Genomic DNA, 15997 nt, shown 5'->3' with positions numbered 1-15997 from the left:
ACACATACAAGGTTGTAAAATTGTCTCAAATACAATAACTCCACTAACCACATGTGCTACTTATAGTCCCATTTGGCAGAAAATGCTTGGGAAGAATTAAGGAATCAATGAAATAGACCCCGGATACTTCATTAAACATTTACGCTGCCCAATAACTCTAACACACCATAATTTGTAGTCTAAACATCGCGCAGGTTCGAGCCCCGTTGCTGACTAATTTTTTGTCAAAAATCAGAGTTGAGCCAAGTCTGAAAAGTTAGAATTTGACGTGAATCAGCCTATGATCCAGTAGTGATTTGAAATTGTTTTTATAATAGTTTAGCACCGATTTATTTGCGTTTCAGTTTTGGTGTATAAATTAATATCATAATTTTGAGGCTGAAATCTCAATCGAAAATGTTTGACAACACTGGTCAATTAAAGTAAAGGCTTTTCTACCTGTTCAAAATTGTCAATTTTGGTCTATTCAAAGCAATTTGTTGTACACACAAAACAGTAATTGGGGCGTACTTTAAGCGTACTTCAAAATTCTTACCAAACTTAATTGTTTTTACAACCAAGAGGACTTCTTTGTGATGATTTCGTAAGGTGGTTGATAAAAAACGAAATAGCGGCTGTCAGAATAACCCAAAATTTCCTGCTTTTTGCAATTTTCCGCTAAGTTGTTTATTGGTTAATTTTTTAACAAATATTTTAAAACCCAAATGTTAAAGATCTATTTTTTCTCACAGGAAAGATATTTTGAAAGCTCGTTTCTTGAAGCAAACAAATAAAGGGTTCAACAATCTCGTCAAGTAAAGAAACGTAAAAAATTTATGAAATTTACAAAAGTTTTGCAAAATCATCCCCTCCCAAAAAAGGTTAGAATTTTGGAATTTTTGGAAAAACTGAGCCATAGCTAACAACTATGAAATCCAATTCGAATAATGTGTTGTGCGAAAAATCATTTTTCGAAAATATTAGAATTAGAATTACAAATATACTATTAAAAGAATTCTTAATTTTTCCGCATACCAATTGCACGGGAAGCCAAATGTTTTCTTCCTCATTAAAAACGTCTTTCAATTGTCACTGATCAAGGCTGCTACAACTTGCCAAAGGAATCGAAGTCTAGAGGAAATTAAGACTTTTGCCGAATGTATCACTACAAATTTTTTTTTAAATTTGTAGTGATAATTTCCGTTGTGATCATTTGTGTCCTCGCAACAAAATATGATGAGATGCAACAAAATATTGGGATGATTTTTCCCCCCAAAGTCAGCATTTTTCTAATTTCGTATGTATTGCTAAAGTTATTGTTAAACTTACAGCTCAACAATGGGTTATCAAATTTCCCGTTGTATAAATCCCAAGAATTTTGATTTTTAAAACCTGTAATTGAAATCATCACTTCATAAAAATTTTTTACAACAAAAATTTCAGCCGATTTATCTAATTAATAGCAGAGATGCAAAAATGTCATTTTTTTCAATTATTAGATTATTTAGTTAACAATGCTTCATCAGGGCTATTGTGTCTAGGAATATAAAAAAGTTATAATGTAGACAAAAATTGTCAGCGCCCCTCCCTGGATTTAGCCGGTAATGTTTTACTGCACGAACTTATATTAAATTATAGGCAAAACTCCGCAATCTTATTGACCAGTCAATAAAAACAAAGAAAAGCTCTTTGTAAATGATTGCTTGACCATTTTCGTATCGAAATCTCACTAAAAAAATGTCTGTGCGAAATTAACTCTTATTCACATTTTAAAGTATCATATTAAAATTTTTATTTTGGCTGAATAATATATTTTTTCACTCATTTTTGGCTGAATAATAGATAATTGTCATAAATAAGTAAACAATAAATTAAAAAATAAATGACTTGGAATTACATAATTCGCACGCAATTGTTGGTCTTAAAGTACCTAAGCAAGTATACCAGATATTGATCCACAAAATTTGTTCTGTTGAGCTTTTTGATTTTCAAGATAATGGCTTTAATTGATTTTTGTAAAAGTTTTAAAAAAATTGATTTAAAACTTATAACCCTACGAGTTTCAGCAAATTTAGATTTACATTTTCTGGCTTTTATTTATCGTACATTTACAATATTTTTATTTATATCTAAAACGAATTACTTCTTTCAAAACTTCGGTTTTCTGTCCATAAAGTTTAGAAATAAAACTTCTCATGTTAATGTTAATTCAAATTTAAAAATGATTCACTTCTGACTAATGTGCTTATGTATGCGTTTTACAAATGAGGTGCTATTTTTTATTATTTTTCCTCTGCCTCAGTATTTTGGTTTCTTTGGCTTAAAGTTTAATGTCTGAAATTTCAGGTCTAAGATTTAAGGTCTAATGTTTAAGATTTTTGACCGCCAAGTGATAATGTTTTTTGAATCTAATAAGATTATTAACTTTCAATCTACTTCCAAATGTACATCGCATCTTATCATAACTTTGCATATTTTATTTCATAACATTAGTACAGGATGATAACCATGCATAGTTTTTCTTGTATAAATCGACATTATCAGCGTTGCATGAATATATCCCTCCTATTCTGGAGCTTGGCTTTATGAAAAGACTTAATTCCAGAACTGGGGGTGAATAATGTTTTTTTTAATAGTGGAAATATTTTTTAAAACGACCTTAAATAAATGTAGAGCCAATTTCTCTTCATAAGCCAATCCAAAATCTTTTCTTAAAAATAAGTCTTTGAGTTACAGAAAGTTCTACCATCGTGATATATTCATGTAGCGCTGATAACGCTGATATTTATTTTTAAAACAGTATTGTTAACACAGGTAATAATCATGCGAACTAAAATATGCATTAAAATTGCGATGAACAATTGACTTGAAAATTATAAAAGTTATCAGACTCAAAAAAGGGCTATAACTTGACGGTTAAAAAAAAACAACATTCAACAAAGAAATAAAAATACTGAAAAACAGTTTGACGAGCAACAAGAATTTGACATATACTTTTGACAAGACGTGGAAAACAACGGCGATTTAACTCTGACACACAAAACTGAAATGTCTCACAAACATCATTTTGTTCAAATGTTGAATTTCATAAGCTAGCAAACTAACTGTAACTATTTGAAACTGATAAGATTGTTGTTTAAGAAATTGAAAGACAACTTCGAACTAAACTAACACATTTGGCATGTTTAAAGAGCCTTCGAGAGTTTGAGTTTCTTTTCAGAACAGTTTTCCAGTTCCATCCAGTTTTCTTAAAAGCAAATTTATTTGCCAAGATTATTTTGTTTTAGATCTGTGGTATGTGTTTCAAATTTCTTATCGCCGGATTTAACAGTACAATAGACCAAAACATGGCTTTTCAAATTGAGAACCCTAAATCACAGAATTTTTTGTCTTTCAAAATTGTGAACTAAACAGCAGTCGAAGCTTACTGTTGAACAAGAATGAATTTGAACTTGCGGGAAACAATTTGAGGAAAGAACAAGCAGAATTGCTAATTCGTGTTTGCACATAATATTCCAAACGGTCATGTACCCTAATGCTTATAAAACCAATAAAATAAAATATCTGTTTGAGTTAGATGCATAGCTGCCGATGTTAATCTGCAAATAGATTTCCGCCTGTTGAATAAACGAGTCTAAAAGACCAGTTACTATATAATTCAGTTACGGTCCGCATGCTGTCTCAACATTTTTAAAAAAAAACCATAGATCCAAGAGTTGACTTATTAAATTTTTCACGATTCCAACAGATTGTTTTTACAATTCAAAGGATTTGGATTGCATTGGTGTGCTGTCTTTTTTATGATCTGTTCACGCTTTTTTGGACTTTTTCACGTCATTGAGAAGTCAAATTAGAGTGATGGTTTTAGTCACGCTAACGTACTAAAGGAAGTGAAAATTAGATTAGGTTTAAGGCGTGATTGTTTTCAAACTACCTTTAAAGTGGAGTCAGAAATTGGTGTTTGAAAAAATTTTCGGTTTTTGAGGAGTTTTTCTTCACGTGCGTCCATTTTGACTTCTGTTTTCAGAGTTTCTTTTCCTTGAGTGCTTTCAGCATGATACATATTTGTTCTAATTGCGCCTAATTGAAATTGCCAGAATTCATCAAGAGGCTGCTGAAACTTTATATTACATGAACACTTTTTTGTCAAAAACCATTAAAGAATATTTGATTTCGGCCTCTTTCAGAAACTATTTCTATTGTCTTATCACTTAGTACCGTCAAGGACAGTTTTCGTTGATTAATAATGAGGCGCAAAAGAACCTAATTAATGGTCGGAGTTAATAGCGTATTAGTTTTAATGACTTTGACACTAATTTTTCTCAAAAATTATGAGTTGTTTTTTTGAGTTATTGTTGTACTTTTGTAATTTTTTTATCTTATCATTTATTCTCATTAATAACAGGACTCATAGGTTGCTAATAGTGGTTATTTTTCTTCGATTAAATCTTTTTTGTTCAAAACTGATGCCTTCTATGACCTTGACATTAATAGTTTTCAGGAAAATTTATAGAGTTTTTGAGTTTTGTGAGTTTTTGTTGGTCACTATATTATCAAATTAATTGTCTCATTATTGATCGTTTTCATTGGTTTCTAAAAGCTTTTCTTTTTGTTTAAAACGTTTTCAATTCATAGCTATTACTTTCTTTGACTTATAAGCTGCCCGTTTTTAAAAAACTATTGGTGAATTTCTGGGTTTTGAAAGTATGTACTGAATTTATTGCTGTCTTATCACTTAACCTCATTAATGACTGGTTGTAATATAAAATTAAAAAATGCTTGGATAGCAGAAATAAATTTAAGCGGGATTTTGTTTTTGTAATATCACAGTGCTTCGTTGTCGAAAAAACAAAAATGTGACTTATTTCGCCATTATTGTGCAGTCCGAGGATTAAAGTCTTCTCCGACAAAAATAAAAAGAAAAAAAAGAAAATTTTTAAATATTAACATAGACATAAAGTTTTTTGCTCTAAAAATCAAAATTTTAGTTGTCGGAGGATCACAATCTAGGAGTTTATAACAGCAGGAACATTTCAATTTTCCAATTGCTATTTTTTCTATTGGTTTTGTTTTGTTTCTATTGCTATAAATCTCTACCAAATCAATTGCCAACAAGAGTTAATAGTTAAGTTGACACTTAAATTTGATTTAAAAGTGCTTTCGAAAGTTGAGTAAAAACTTGAAAACAATAATCAACCAAGTTACTCAAAGAAGATAATTAAAGAAATGATTTTACCAAAAACTTAGGCTACAAAAGACAACTCAATAAATTGCCTTTGTCGGAACAGTTATTGAAAATTCTAAACAAATTGCAAAAAACTCAGCTTGCGATGTTCAGAGTTCAACAAATCCAGCGGTTTAGAGGTACGAAATAGGCGTGGCTTTAGTTTTCGACTTATAATTGTTTAAAGAATATATTATCACACAGTTGTTATGGCCATCAGGAAGTTTCCAACAAAGAAAGCTGAATTTGGTAAAAATAATCGTGTGGTAATGTCTACAATCTACTCTCGTTGCGATAGAAAAAATTGCATAAATTACCGATGAATTAATTTGTTAGCGCACGATCATTACTACAAAATTGTGGGACAATATCGAAGCTCTGCTTTGATATTAGATTCTCTCTTTTTTTTCCACTTTTGATATATGAAGAGTGGCGAGGAGAGATTGACAGGAAAAATCAGTCTAATCTATCGCAGTGTGGTGTATATTTTGAAGTTATGCAACTGTTGTAATCCCAATGAGAGTTAATTTTAAACCTTGCACAGTTTTTTGCCTTCGCAAAGTTTTTCAACATCTCGGCTTTGCTTCGTGGTTTGAGAAGTTCTCGATGACAGTGAAAACCGTGTGGTAAGATTCATCAATCGAATTTTGTTTCAATTGTGCATACAGTTGCATAATTTTCACTATACTGAGTAGATACGTTAATCTTTGAAATCTAAAAAATTTAATGGGACCTCTCATTGATGAAAACAAGTTACAATTTGACGAAAAGAACAACAAAAACTGAAAAGTTTGAGAAATATTTGAAAATGTTTATCATAAATCTTAAGACATTTCGCTTTAAACTGACTGATTCGGGTAACATTCTTCATTCAATTCTCAATTACAAGTTTAAGAGACTTGTCAGCAATTTACGGCTACCTTAAAAACAAAAAGAGGCAAAAACAGCAAATTCAAAAAAATAACTGAGCTAGAAAAGTGTCAAAGCCATTAGAAAGTGAACTTTTCAGTAAAAACTTTTCTATGTACAGTTATTGTTTAAAAGCAATGGGGTTTTTGTTTTTTTAACAACATGATTTCAAAAAAATTCAACAAATATGAACAAATGCAAAAAAACCACGAAATTTTTGAGAAAACCCGTAGCATCAACGCCATTAAATTCAATAGTTTTCAACGGAAGCCAAAAAATACGCTAAATTATGCCTCGATGAAGCAACAAGGATGTATATCATTCATAGGTCATCAATAAGACATTACAACAAGTCATTGACTATGAAAACAACAACAAATTCAACCAAAAAAAAGATGAGCAGAAAAGTGCGAGAAGAAAGTGTCGAAGCAATTTGAACCGTAAGTTTTTCTCTGAAAATTTTATTGCTGATCGACTGAGCGCTTTTTTAATTCAATAGGAGCTATCAATTTTAGGATAATGTGATAAGATTTCAAAAGTAACCAATAATACGGAAATATCCAAAAAAAAATTAAATCTTTTTGAAATCTTGTGTCATTGAAGTCATATTACTAAAAATTAGAAGATAAAACCGCCAGTTAAATCAAATTTGGTTACATTAGGACGCAAGAGGGTGCTGTCAACGCAGAGACTGACTTACAGTTCGCGATACTAAGTTTATGATTGGTGAATGTTCGAAAAAGTTTTTGAAAAATGATTTTTAAAGTCTTAACAGCCATTACCTGTCCACTCAAAGCACTAGATATGTTCACTTAATGCTCATTACGGAACAAATTGTACTGTTAGCCACTGAGTTATAATATGCGATTAAAATTACGAAAACTCAGAGTCAAAGCCAAAAAAATTATGAGCAATTCCTTGAAAACGATTTTTTTGTTCATTAGGCTTCATTTGATTCAAAGGAGGTTTGGCATTAACTGAACCTCAATATGAAAAGTGACTTGTCTCTAGGTGACTTAAAAAAGCAAAAGACTTTTTTTTATAAAAAAAGCTCTCTAATAGAATTCGTTTTTTTAATTCATTTTTTTGGCTTGAAATTTAATTTTGAAATACTATTTTGTATAGAAGATATCTTAATTGGAAGAAAAGTTACACTAAACGTGAACAAATATCCCGTGTTCACACAAAACTTCAATCCTCGATAACTCCTCGAAAAAAACGAAAATAAAAAAATCTTTTTTTATTTTGAATTCTAAGCTGGACCAGCATTTTCATGATACCACTCACATTTCTCTGCGATGAATGTTTCGATTCGGAACAAATTATTACAAGTTTACAAATTATTAAATCATTACAAGTGGATTTGGAACAAAAACTGTATAAATCCGATGAGATTTAAAAATAGTTAAGCAAAAATTGTATTTTGGATTCCCGAAGTGAACTTTTTTTTATCATTTGAAGTCCTGAATGACGTCATGTCTGCAGCTGTTTCGCTCGATTGGTGCTAAACGCTGTAAGTAGTGGTCAAGCATTTTGCGCATTTAGCAATGTTATTATAACTAAGTTAGTAAATGTTGGTGACCAATTGGTCGGAAAATTAAATCAGCAAAATCAATCCGCTCACTAAGTCACCGATTGACAACATTTTCAAGTGGAAAATAAGTATAATTTATGTCACATTTTCCTTGTCAAGGAAACAAACGGCCCAAGGGTCTAAAAGTTAGAAACAAAACCAAAAGTAGTTATTGAAGCTTTTCACGGCCAGTAATGATCGATTAATATGATTCATGGAGGAAAATATGCTAGTTTGAGAAACAAGAATCGAAATGTAAATATCCCTTTTTCATTTTCCCCAATTTTAGGCGTAAGTGATGCTAAGTGAGCTTTCGACATAATGATACCAATTTTCTAAATGATTCATGCATAAAATTTTGTTAGGTTGAAAAACTAGAATCGAAATAGAAATTTGGCTTACCCTAAATTTCCCTAATTTTAGACAAAACTGATGTTAAGCCAGCTTTCGGAAGATTGGGTTCAAATTTCTCAATGATTCATGAATAAAATTTTGGTAGCTTGATAACCTAACAAACCGATCTGGTTTATAAAAATAGAAATAATGGTTGTTCTTAATTTTCCCTAATTTTGATCTGAAGTGATGTTAAGTGGACTTTCGGCAGAATGGGCTCAAAGGCGTTCCATTATGGATTCCGGGGATTTGGTCTCTGGCAGCTCCGGCGGAGGTGGCTTGTGTCGTGTTGGTAGTATTTGTAGAAATGACTGGATGTAGGCCTGGGGCGTTGGGGCAGTTTCACACTAATAAATTTCATGGTCCAGTGCGCCCGCGCAGTTTCATTACCATAACTGTTTATGCTCTACCCAATGGGCCGTCCCATATTAAGCAAACTTACTCTATGAGAAGAGTGAGGTTTTCTAAGCTAATGTTAATAGCCATCTGTCTGCTCTCTTTTGTACCTGTTCTTTTCAATCCCCTTTAATGTCCCTCACCCCCCCCCCCCCCCCCGCACCCAGAAAGCACGGTTCACTGAAACCAGACACTCTTAATGCTAACTTGGGTTTATGACTTCGTTAGCGAGGCGTCAGAATTACTTAAACCGTATCCCTTGTTTACACTAAGGATTACGAGACAAGCTAGCCTGCCAATTAATAGGGTCATATTTTGACCCTAATATTCTCACTCTCTCTTACAGTCCCCCCAGTGGTGGTGTAATAATTTAAGGCAGGGGGTAGATTCCTTGACGCGATAGAGCGTGCACCATTTGTTTATTACCACCTGGGCAAGCTGTCTTAACAACATTCACTAATAGACACTGTCTCGACAATTTGAATTGGGAAATTAACAAAGTTAAACGGTTCCATACGGGAATAAAAACTGAATGGCAGCCCATTTTTGTGCAAATTTTACCTGTGGTAATGTAATGTTAAAGTGACTAGCTCTAATTTGGACACTAATGGTCCTCTTTGCAGCAAACAAGTTTGAAACATTTCCCCGTCTGTGTAAAAGTCGGTGTTATATGGTCGGGATTGAACAACACACACCAATTACAACAAATTTACTACATTATATTTTACTATTTCGTTTTTAGCTGCTATCTTTGTGTTCTATATGAAACCAGCCATTTTTCAATTTTGATATTAGTGGTCTTAAGTTTATATCATGCACCAAATTGTGAGGTTTTTTTTTTCTTATACCGAGAAAAATATGAAATTCATTTTTTCTACAGCTCAGTAGAAGTTAGTTATATGTTTTATTTAATGTGCAGTTGTGCCAAAATTAGCGGCAAAAATTTTGTTTCAGCTACTACTACTAAGAGAACTGCGAAAGAAATGTCTTAAAAACTCGAGAAAAAAATCTATTTCAACAAGTTCTGATAAATTGGGGTTTCAAAATTGAGCACTGAAGACAAGAGGGCTTGGTAGTGTGGGGTGGGCTTGGAAAAATCCGAGAACAGAAACGAAGCAATATCTCTATTCGAACCAATTAATATCAGAACGAAAAGAGAAGGAATGAAGACAGACAAAAACCGAACAGAAAGAACCGTATTGAAAATTTCCAAAAAATAGGTTCTTCTCTTTTTAGGCAAACAATGATAACAGTTACAAAACAAAAATGTACAATAACAAACCCTAATGATTATTGTAACTTTCCGTGACCTGTTTTGAAATGAAACAAAAATCAATATCACAATTTTCGAAAGAAGTTGATAAACAACAAGGCTACCCAGTATTGTGCAATTGCACATAAGGTTCCGACCCCGCTCATCCACAATTTTGGCATGATTGTCTACCAAATGAGGAACATAGAAAAACCCAAAAATTCAAGTATTTTTTTTTAAAAAAATTAGTGTATGAACGAAAAGATAGCCTCTAAAGCAAACAACTCATTGGTGGAGCGAATAATGGTGCATTAGATTGATTAGATATGCAAATATTAAGAAAGCGAGTCAAAACGAACGCCAAAATCAAACAACAACAACAAAAACTAATTACATCAAAAACTTCAAGTCCGTTTTAAAGAACAAAACTCATTAAAAAAATCAAAATAGCTTCAGAGAAAACTGATATTAAACGAAAAAACTTTTAATTCCCCGGAACAAATATGGGACTACTCAATAAAAAGGCTTGGGAAATATTAGACAATAAAGAACAAAAACAGTGAAGTTGTATATTTCGCTTACTTTTTTAAAACAAATAAATTCAAAGTAATGAAAACAATTCGAAGTCAACTAAAATATCTCAAAATTGTACGATTACCAATTCTTCTATAGGAGGAATTAAAAACTGCAGGTACTCAATTTTTCATGCGGTTACAAAAAGAACAACAAATAGACAACAAAAAATCAATTAAAACTTGGCAGGAAACGCTTTCGAAACCGTAAAGCGTACTATGGCCATCAAAATATGTTCGATTGCACTTTCTGCGAGCACCAATAATGTATTATAAAATCTCTCATTAATGAAGCTGAATAACAAGTAGAAAAAAATGAAAAAAATGCAAAATTAGTTCACACTTTAATTTTTTTTCGAAAAAAATATTTCCAAAGACATTAACGCCATTAATTACAGAATGAAATAATTTATAAGGTACGTTTGTTGTTCTAAAGCAAGCTTTTGAGAATTGAAATTATCGAGATTATGTCTTACGTCTACAAAAGGAACGTCAAACATGGCAAAAATTAAAAATTAATTATTTTTTTTTCGGTGTCGAAGCCAGTATATGCAACGAATTCTTTAAAAACGTTAGATTGTGTGACACCAATCCCTCTTGAAACTTTCTTTTGACAACAATAATGTCATATTTGGCTTGTAATTAACGAGATTAGATAACAAACAGTCAACAAAATTAGCAAAATTGCGAAGTGTCTCTTTTTAGTTTATAAAACATTTGTTTTCAAGTCATGAAAGCCTTCAGCCAGCCACTAATATCAAAATACCGGATCATCGCTTGATTCATGAAAAGCCAATGAAACCGGTTCATTGTACTGGAGTTTCCATACGACTAAAAAGACAAAGTGAAAAGAACAGTTAAAGACAAAATTTAAAAAATTCAAATAAATTCTTCGAGAAAGTAGTGTCGAAGCCGTTTAAATCATAAACTATATCTTCAAAGATTTTAATATTATCAAGTATGCATTATTTTGAAAGCCAATAATGTGACATACGAACTGTCAATAACGTGATAAAGTGACAAAACTAGAAAACGTGAAAATGGGCTAATACATAAAAAATTTCAAAAAATGTGAAATCTAGTAATATCAAAGCCAGAAAAACATAAATTAAGGCTGAAAACCGCAATAAAGATTGAATTTTATTTCAAAGGAAAGAAGAAGCATTCTTTAATTGCTGACAATAAGCTACAAATTGACCAAATTAAGAGAAAAATAGAGGCAAAGTTCAATAAGTCAGTTTTTATTTAATAATCAAATAATTTTAAAAGTCAAAACAACCATAAGCTTTCAAGTAATCAACTAGATACAACAATGTAGAGCTATTTGGAATCCGATTGGACCTATCATTAGTGAGCTTTGGTTTGAAATGTTCTGTTATTTAATTAATGTAGAAAAGATATACTTTTTTTATAAAAAAGACCGACTGATTACAATCCGAATCATTTTTGAATTATACCAGTCCAATACTTGTCCAAAACTAGCCCTGCGATTGCTGTTTGTCTACTAGGAACACTTAATTATTTGAATGTTCTAGATATTGGTATTTTCTCTTTTAAAAACTCAAAAATAGATGCTGGGTTTTTGATAATCAACGAATAAATTTAGCAAAAAAGGGCAAAGTTTTAATTACAGAGCACTCTCAACGGAATTTGAAGTAGAAAAAGCCCCATTTTGAGTCTAAAAAGATTGTGTTATTGTTGTTTGGGTCTGTGCTTCCTTTAAATTTAATCAAACTGGACTAAAGAAACTTATTTCGTGCTGATTTTGATGAAAAATCTTAATTTTGAAATATTTAGCCAGAATTTTTGACAAAAAAATTTTAAAAAAATAGCCTACAGTAAAGTTTTTTGTGTTTACAAATAAAAATCAGCAACACTTTCTAAAAACAATTAACAAATTTTAGCAAAATTGGCGAAGTTTTATTCAAAAATTTTGGAAAATGTGAATAAAATCTCTTCGGAATTCACTCTATTTTCTCAAAATTTAAACCTCGATAACTCCCTGTAAAAAACGAAAGTTAAAAAAATCTTTTTAATTCCATATTCTGCGCTGGAAAAGCTTTCTAATGATACCAGTCTCAGCTCTCTACGGTGAATATATCGATCGACCAAAATTGACTGAACAAAAAAAAACCCATTTGTGTATATAGTTCCTTCCCCCTCAAGAGGGGTCGGAACAATAAAGCTAACTTTTCATTTGTTGAATTTTCAATACGTAAATTTCTAGGAGATTAAAATTTCTTAAACTAAAACTTTACAACAACAACAATAATAACAAACTGTTCATTTTGATCTGCAGCAATCATTAACAAATAGTCTGATGAAGTTTATGACGGGCTGCCAAAATAAATGTTAATGAGTTTGAGGCCAAAATTTGTATGGCAAAATTTAAGTTTTGCAAACCTGTGAGCAATTGTAAAAATAAATTGGTAAACTCCTGAAAAGCAAACAGTGGAAAATCGCTACAAATTTCGAAAAAAGTACCAAATATTAACAGAAACGTTCTTTTTTATTACAAAGCCAACGTTCTGTAGACTAAGGCTATGTAATACCAGATCTGCAAGCTTAAAAAAATTCTCTTGTTCTTGAAATTGAAAACCTACAAAAACCATTATACGAAGTTTTAAAAAATGACAAAGTCAATAGAATTTTTGAGTGTGAAAAATTGCTTTCTCTTCAAATAAAAATCAGGTAATTCATATCAAAAAAGTTTGAAAGTAAAACTGCATGCAATCAGCTTTACCAGCTTATCAACTACACTGGAAATTAAACAACTCGTGTTTGAGCAATCTATCATGTTTCTTTTGACTCCATCTTTGAACAATCTCTGAACAAGCTTTGAACAAAAAGACATGCAATGCAATCAATTTCAATGATTGAAGTAGAACGCGAAAGTTTTTGTAGAGCATGATATGTGAAAACAGTGCGAAAAAAGAAAAATCAAATTTTAAAAAACTCAAATAAGGAAGTCAACTTAAAAATGATTGTGGCATTTTAAATATTAGGTCATTATTAAACTACAACACTAATCTTAGACTTAAATGAAATAATAGAAGAAGAGCTAATCAAGAGTTTGTGACTTCGGTATCATAGCATTGCTTAACAAAATACACATAGAAAATTTAGCAATTAAATTTTTAAAAATATCAATTGCTTTAAGTAACGCATTCTTATAGACGCCGCACAAGCTTATTGCTTTATAGAAGGTTCACTTTTAATAGCCACATGAATTAATTGGCTTAAAAAATCCTTGTGAGATAAGTATCATATTTTTTTCGAGGAAATGATATCAAAATGTTCCAAAAAAGGCGAAAAGATAAAATTAAAATAAAAACAAAAATAAAAAGAAACTAGTGTTTGTTTTTTTAACAAGGGAAGCAAGGAAGAACAGAAATCACATTTGTGAATTTTTATGTACATGAACTTCATCAACTCAATTGTAATCGATCGCTTATGATACAATGAGGGCCCATGATACAGTTCTATAATTAAATCAGTTTTTTTAATTGATTCAACAAATTCTGTCAATTAAAATTTTACGTGCACTGTTGTGCTTTAGCGAAGCTAAATAGAATCAAATTGAATAAATTGCTCGTGAAAACGCAATTGCAACTCAACATGTTTCAAAATCTTAATTTTAATGACGAAATGAATTCTTTTATTCAGACAAAACTCACATGTTGATTTCTTTTTGTCAAGATATTTTTGTGTGTAAATAAGTCACATTAGTTTTCCTAAGCCTTCTAAATTTTCATTGCTCACCTCACAATTTTCTAATGAAGCTATGACTTTTGATAGGATTATATGCAGTTAGTAACATTCATCCGTTATAACCTCTGGAATACCAATGCATGATCATGAATACAATTGAAAGGAGGTAAAAGCGGTCACTGGATATACAAAAATAAAGTCACAAAATGACAAAAAGATCTAGGTGTCAACAAATTTTTGTGAAAGTAGAAAAATTGCAAAAGCATGGTTTCGCTTTCAAAACATATTCTTTCTTTCTCTACAAAGAAAAAAAAGATGACGGTTTTATATCAATTTAAATTGTTATAACATTTTTTTTATACTATTGGACGGAAATTTGCAACTGAAATCAGATTTATAGTTTTGATGTTATGGTCTATAAACACCTCTATTTTTCCCGTACAGCAGTCCTTCCCAAGTCAAAAGATCAAACATTATTATTTCCATCCAACTCATATGTAACCAGTCGATACTCATACGTAACCAGTTGTTGATCAGAAATATTTTGTTTAGAGTCTTCTTTGGGAATTGAACCGCAGTTTCTGCGAGAGCCTCAAAACATCAGTGCCTTTGAGGGAAGTCAGGTGTCGTTGGATTGTGAGGCCAAAGGGTCACCGACTCCAACCCTCATCTGGTTCAGAAACGAACAGAGAAGTAAGTTATAATCTATATTATTTCTGACATCTATATATATATATATATATATATATATATATATATATATATATATATATATATATGTATTGATATTAATAAAAAGTGCGAAACTGATGCGAGAAGGTTGAGACAGAACAAACTAATGTAAATTTTGCATAACGTTCCCTAGAACTAGCTCGACAAGAAGCTCTACTTGTTCAACTTATAATTAGCTAGAGAAAAGAAGCCCCGAGGAGCAAGAAAGAAAAAGAAAATGGGTTAGAAAAGATGCCCAAGTTCGAGAGCTTAAGATTGCATCTTAAGCCTAACTGACCTCTGATCAGAGGTTGGAAATCTAGCGCACAAAACGCGTATGTACGCTGGACATTGGTCTGATCAGATGGCGTTTTGGTCTCGTTCCTCGAACTGGGGAGGTGTACCGAATTTCGTTCGACTGCATTGAGTTCAAAATTATACCCTGGCTGTTTATAGTTACGTTCCCGAATGACTTCTACCGAGTGAGCAGTACCACTAATGGAGGCCTCGATCCCTCTTCCGGGGGAGGGTCCTCTGGGGGGTCAGGGGGAGCGACAGAGGCACAGGAGACCCTGCTAATACCCAAAGTGACCCGCTCCAATAGAGACAGCTGGGGCTCTTTCTTCTGTATCGCAAACAATAAACATGGCAGCAAGAAATCACACATTGCCAAAGTCTCACTCAGTAGTAAGTATTACTTTTTCTATTCAGCCAAATTTAAACTAAAATTTTAAATAGATAGAGGTTTCTTTAAAGCCTCTCAGCAAATAAAAACTAGACATCACTCGACAAGGCGATGATGTGTTTGTATTTGGGTTGACAGATGTGTCCGTTACGATTGAAAACCAATTTACTAATTACTAGCATTATTATACAAACTCTTTTCTAAACTTCGAATTTTGAAAAGACTTTAGAGGTCTGGTCTCCGGGAAGGGGAGGGGAGCGGGGCAGTCATAAACGGATGATTATTTCCCGGTCGAAGTTTTGTCGAAAAAAATGTAAGAATTGTGGTGAAAAATATTATTTTTCACCGCAAAGAGCTAGCAACTTTTAGCGATGAGAGTAGTGAAAGCGGTGATTTTTTGTAAGATTCGTTGCCGTTTTTTGCGGTGAATTTTTGAAAAATTTGCAATTTTCAGCGGTGAATTTTTTTCACAGCATTCAACGCTAAAGATTGCAATTCTTACATATTTTCACCACATTCATCGCAATTCTTACATTTTTGGCGATTTTAGCGTCTTGTAACAGAACCGTTGGAGTTCGTTAAAGCAATCAGT

General features: G+C 32.0%; 1 protein-coding gene across 8 annotated transcripts in view; it reads left to right on the top strand.

Moving 5' to 3' along the window:
* Positions 1-15504, top strand: part of LOC142341838 (lachesin-like) — a 42079-nt gene extending 26575 nt beyond the window's left edge. For all 8 annotated transcript variants that reach the window (XM_075393098.1, XM_075393097.1, XM_075393095.1 and 5 more), the window contains 2 exons: positions 14562-14702; positions 15177-15504. In XM_075393098.1, coding sequence (XP_075249213.1) covers positions 14562-14702; positions 15177-15454 — 419 coding nt within the window. In that variant the 3' untranslated portion in view covers positions 15455-15504. The remainder of the gene's footprint in view (positions 1-14561; positions 14703-15176) is intronic.
* The last annotated feature ends 493 nt before the right edge of the window (positions 15505-15997 follow it).

This window comes from Convolutriloba macropyga, chromosome 6 (genome assembly GCF_964194025.1).
Source record: "Convolutriloba macropyga chromosome 6, txConMacr16.3, whole genome shotgun sequence".
In the NCBI taxonomy this organism is placed as follows: domain Eukaryota; kingdom Metazoa; phylum Xenacoelomorpha; order Acoela; family Convolutidae; genus Convolutriloba; species Convolutriloba macropyga.
This window is presented reverse-complemented; position numbering and strand designations above follow the sequence as displayed.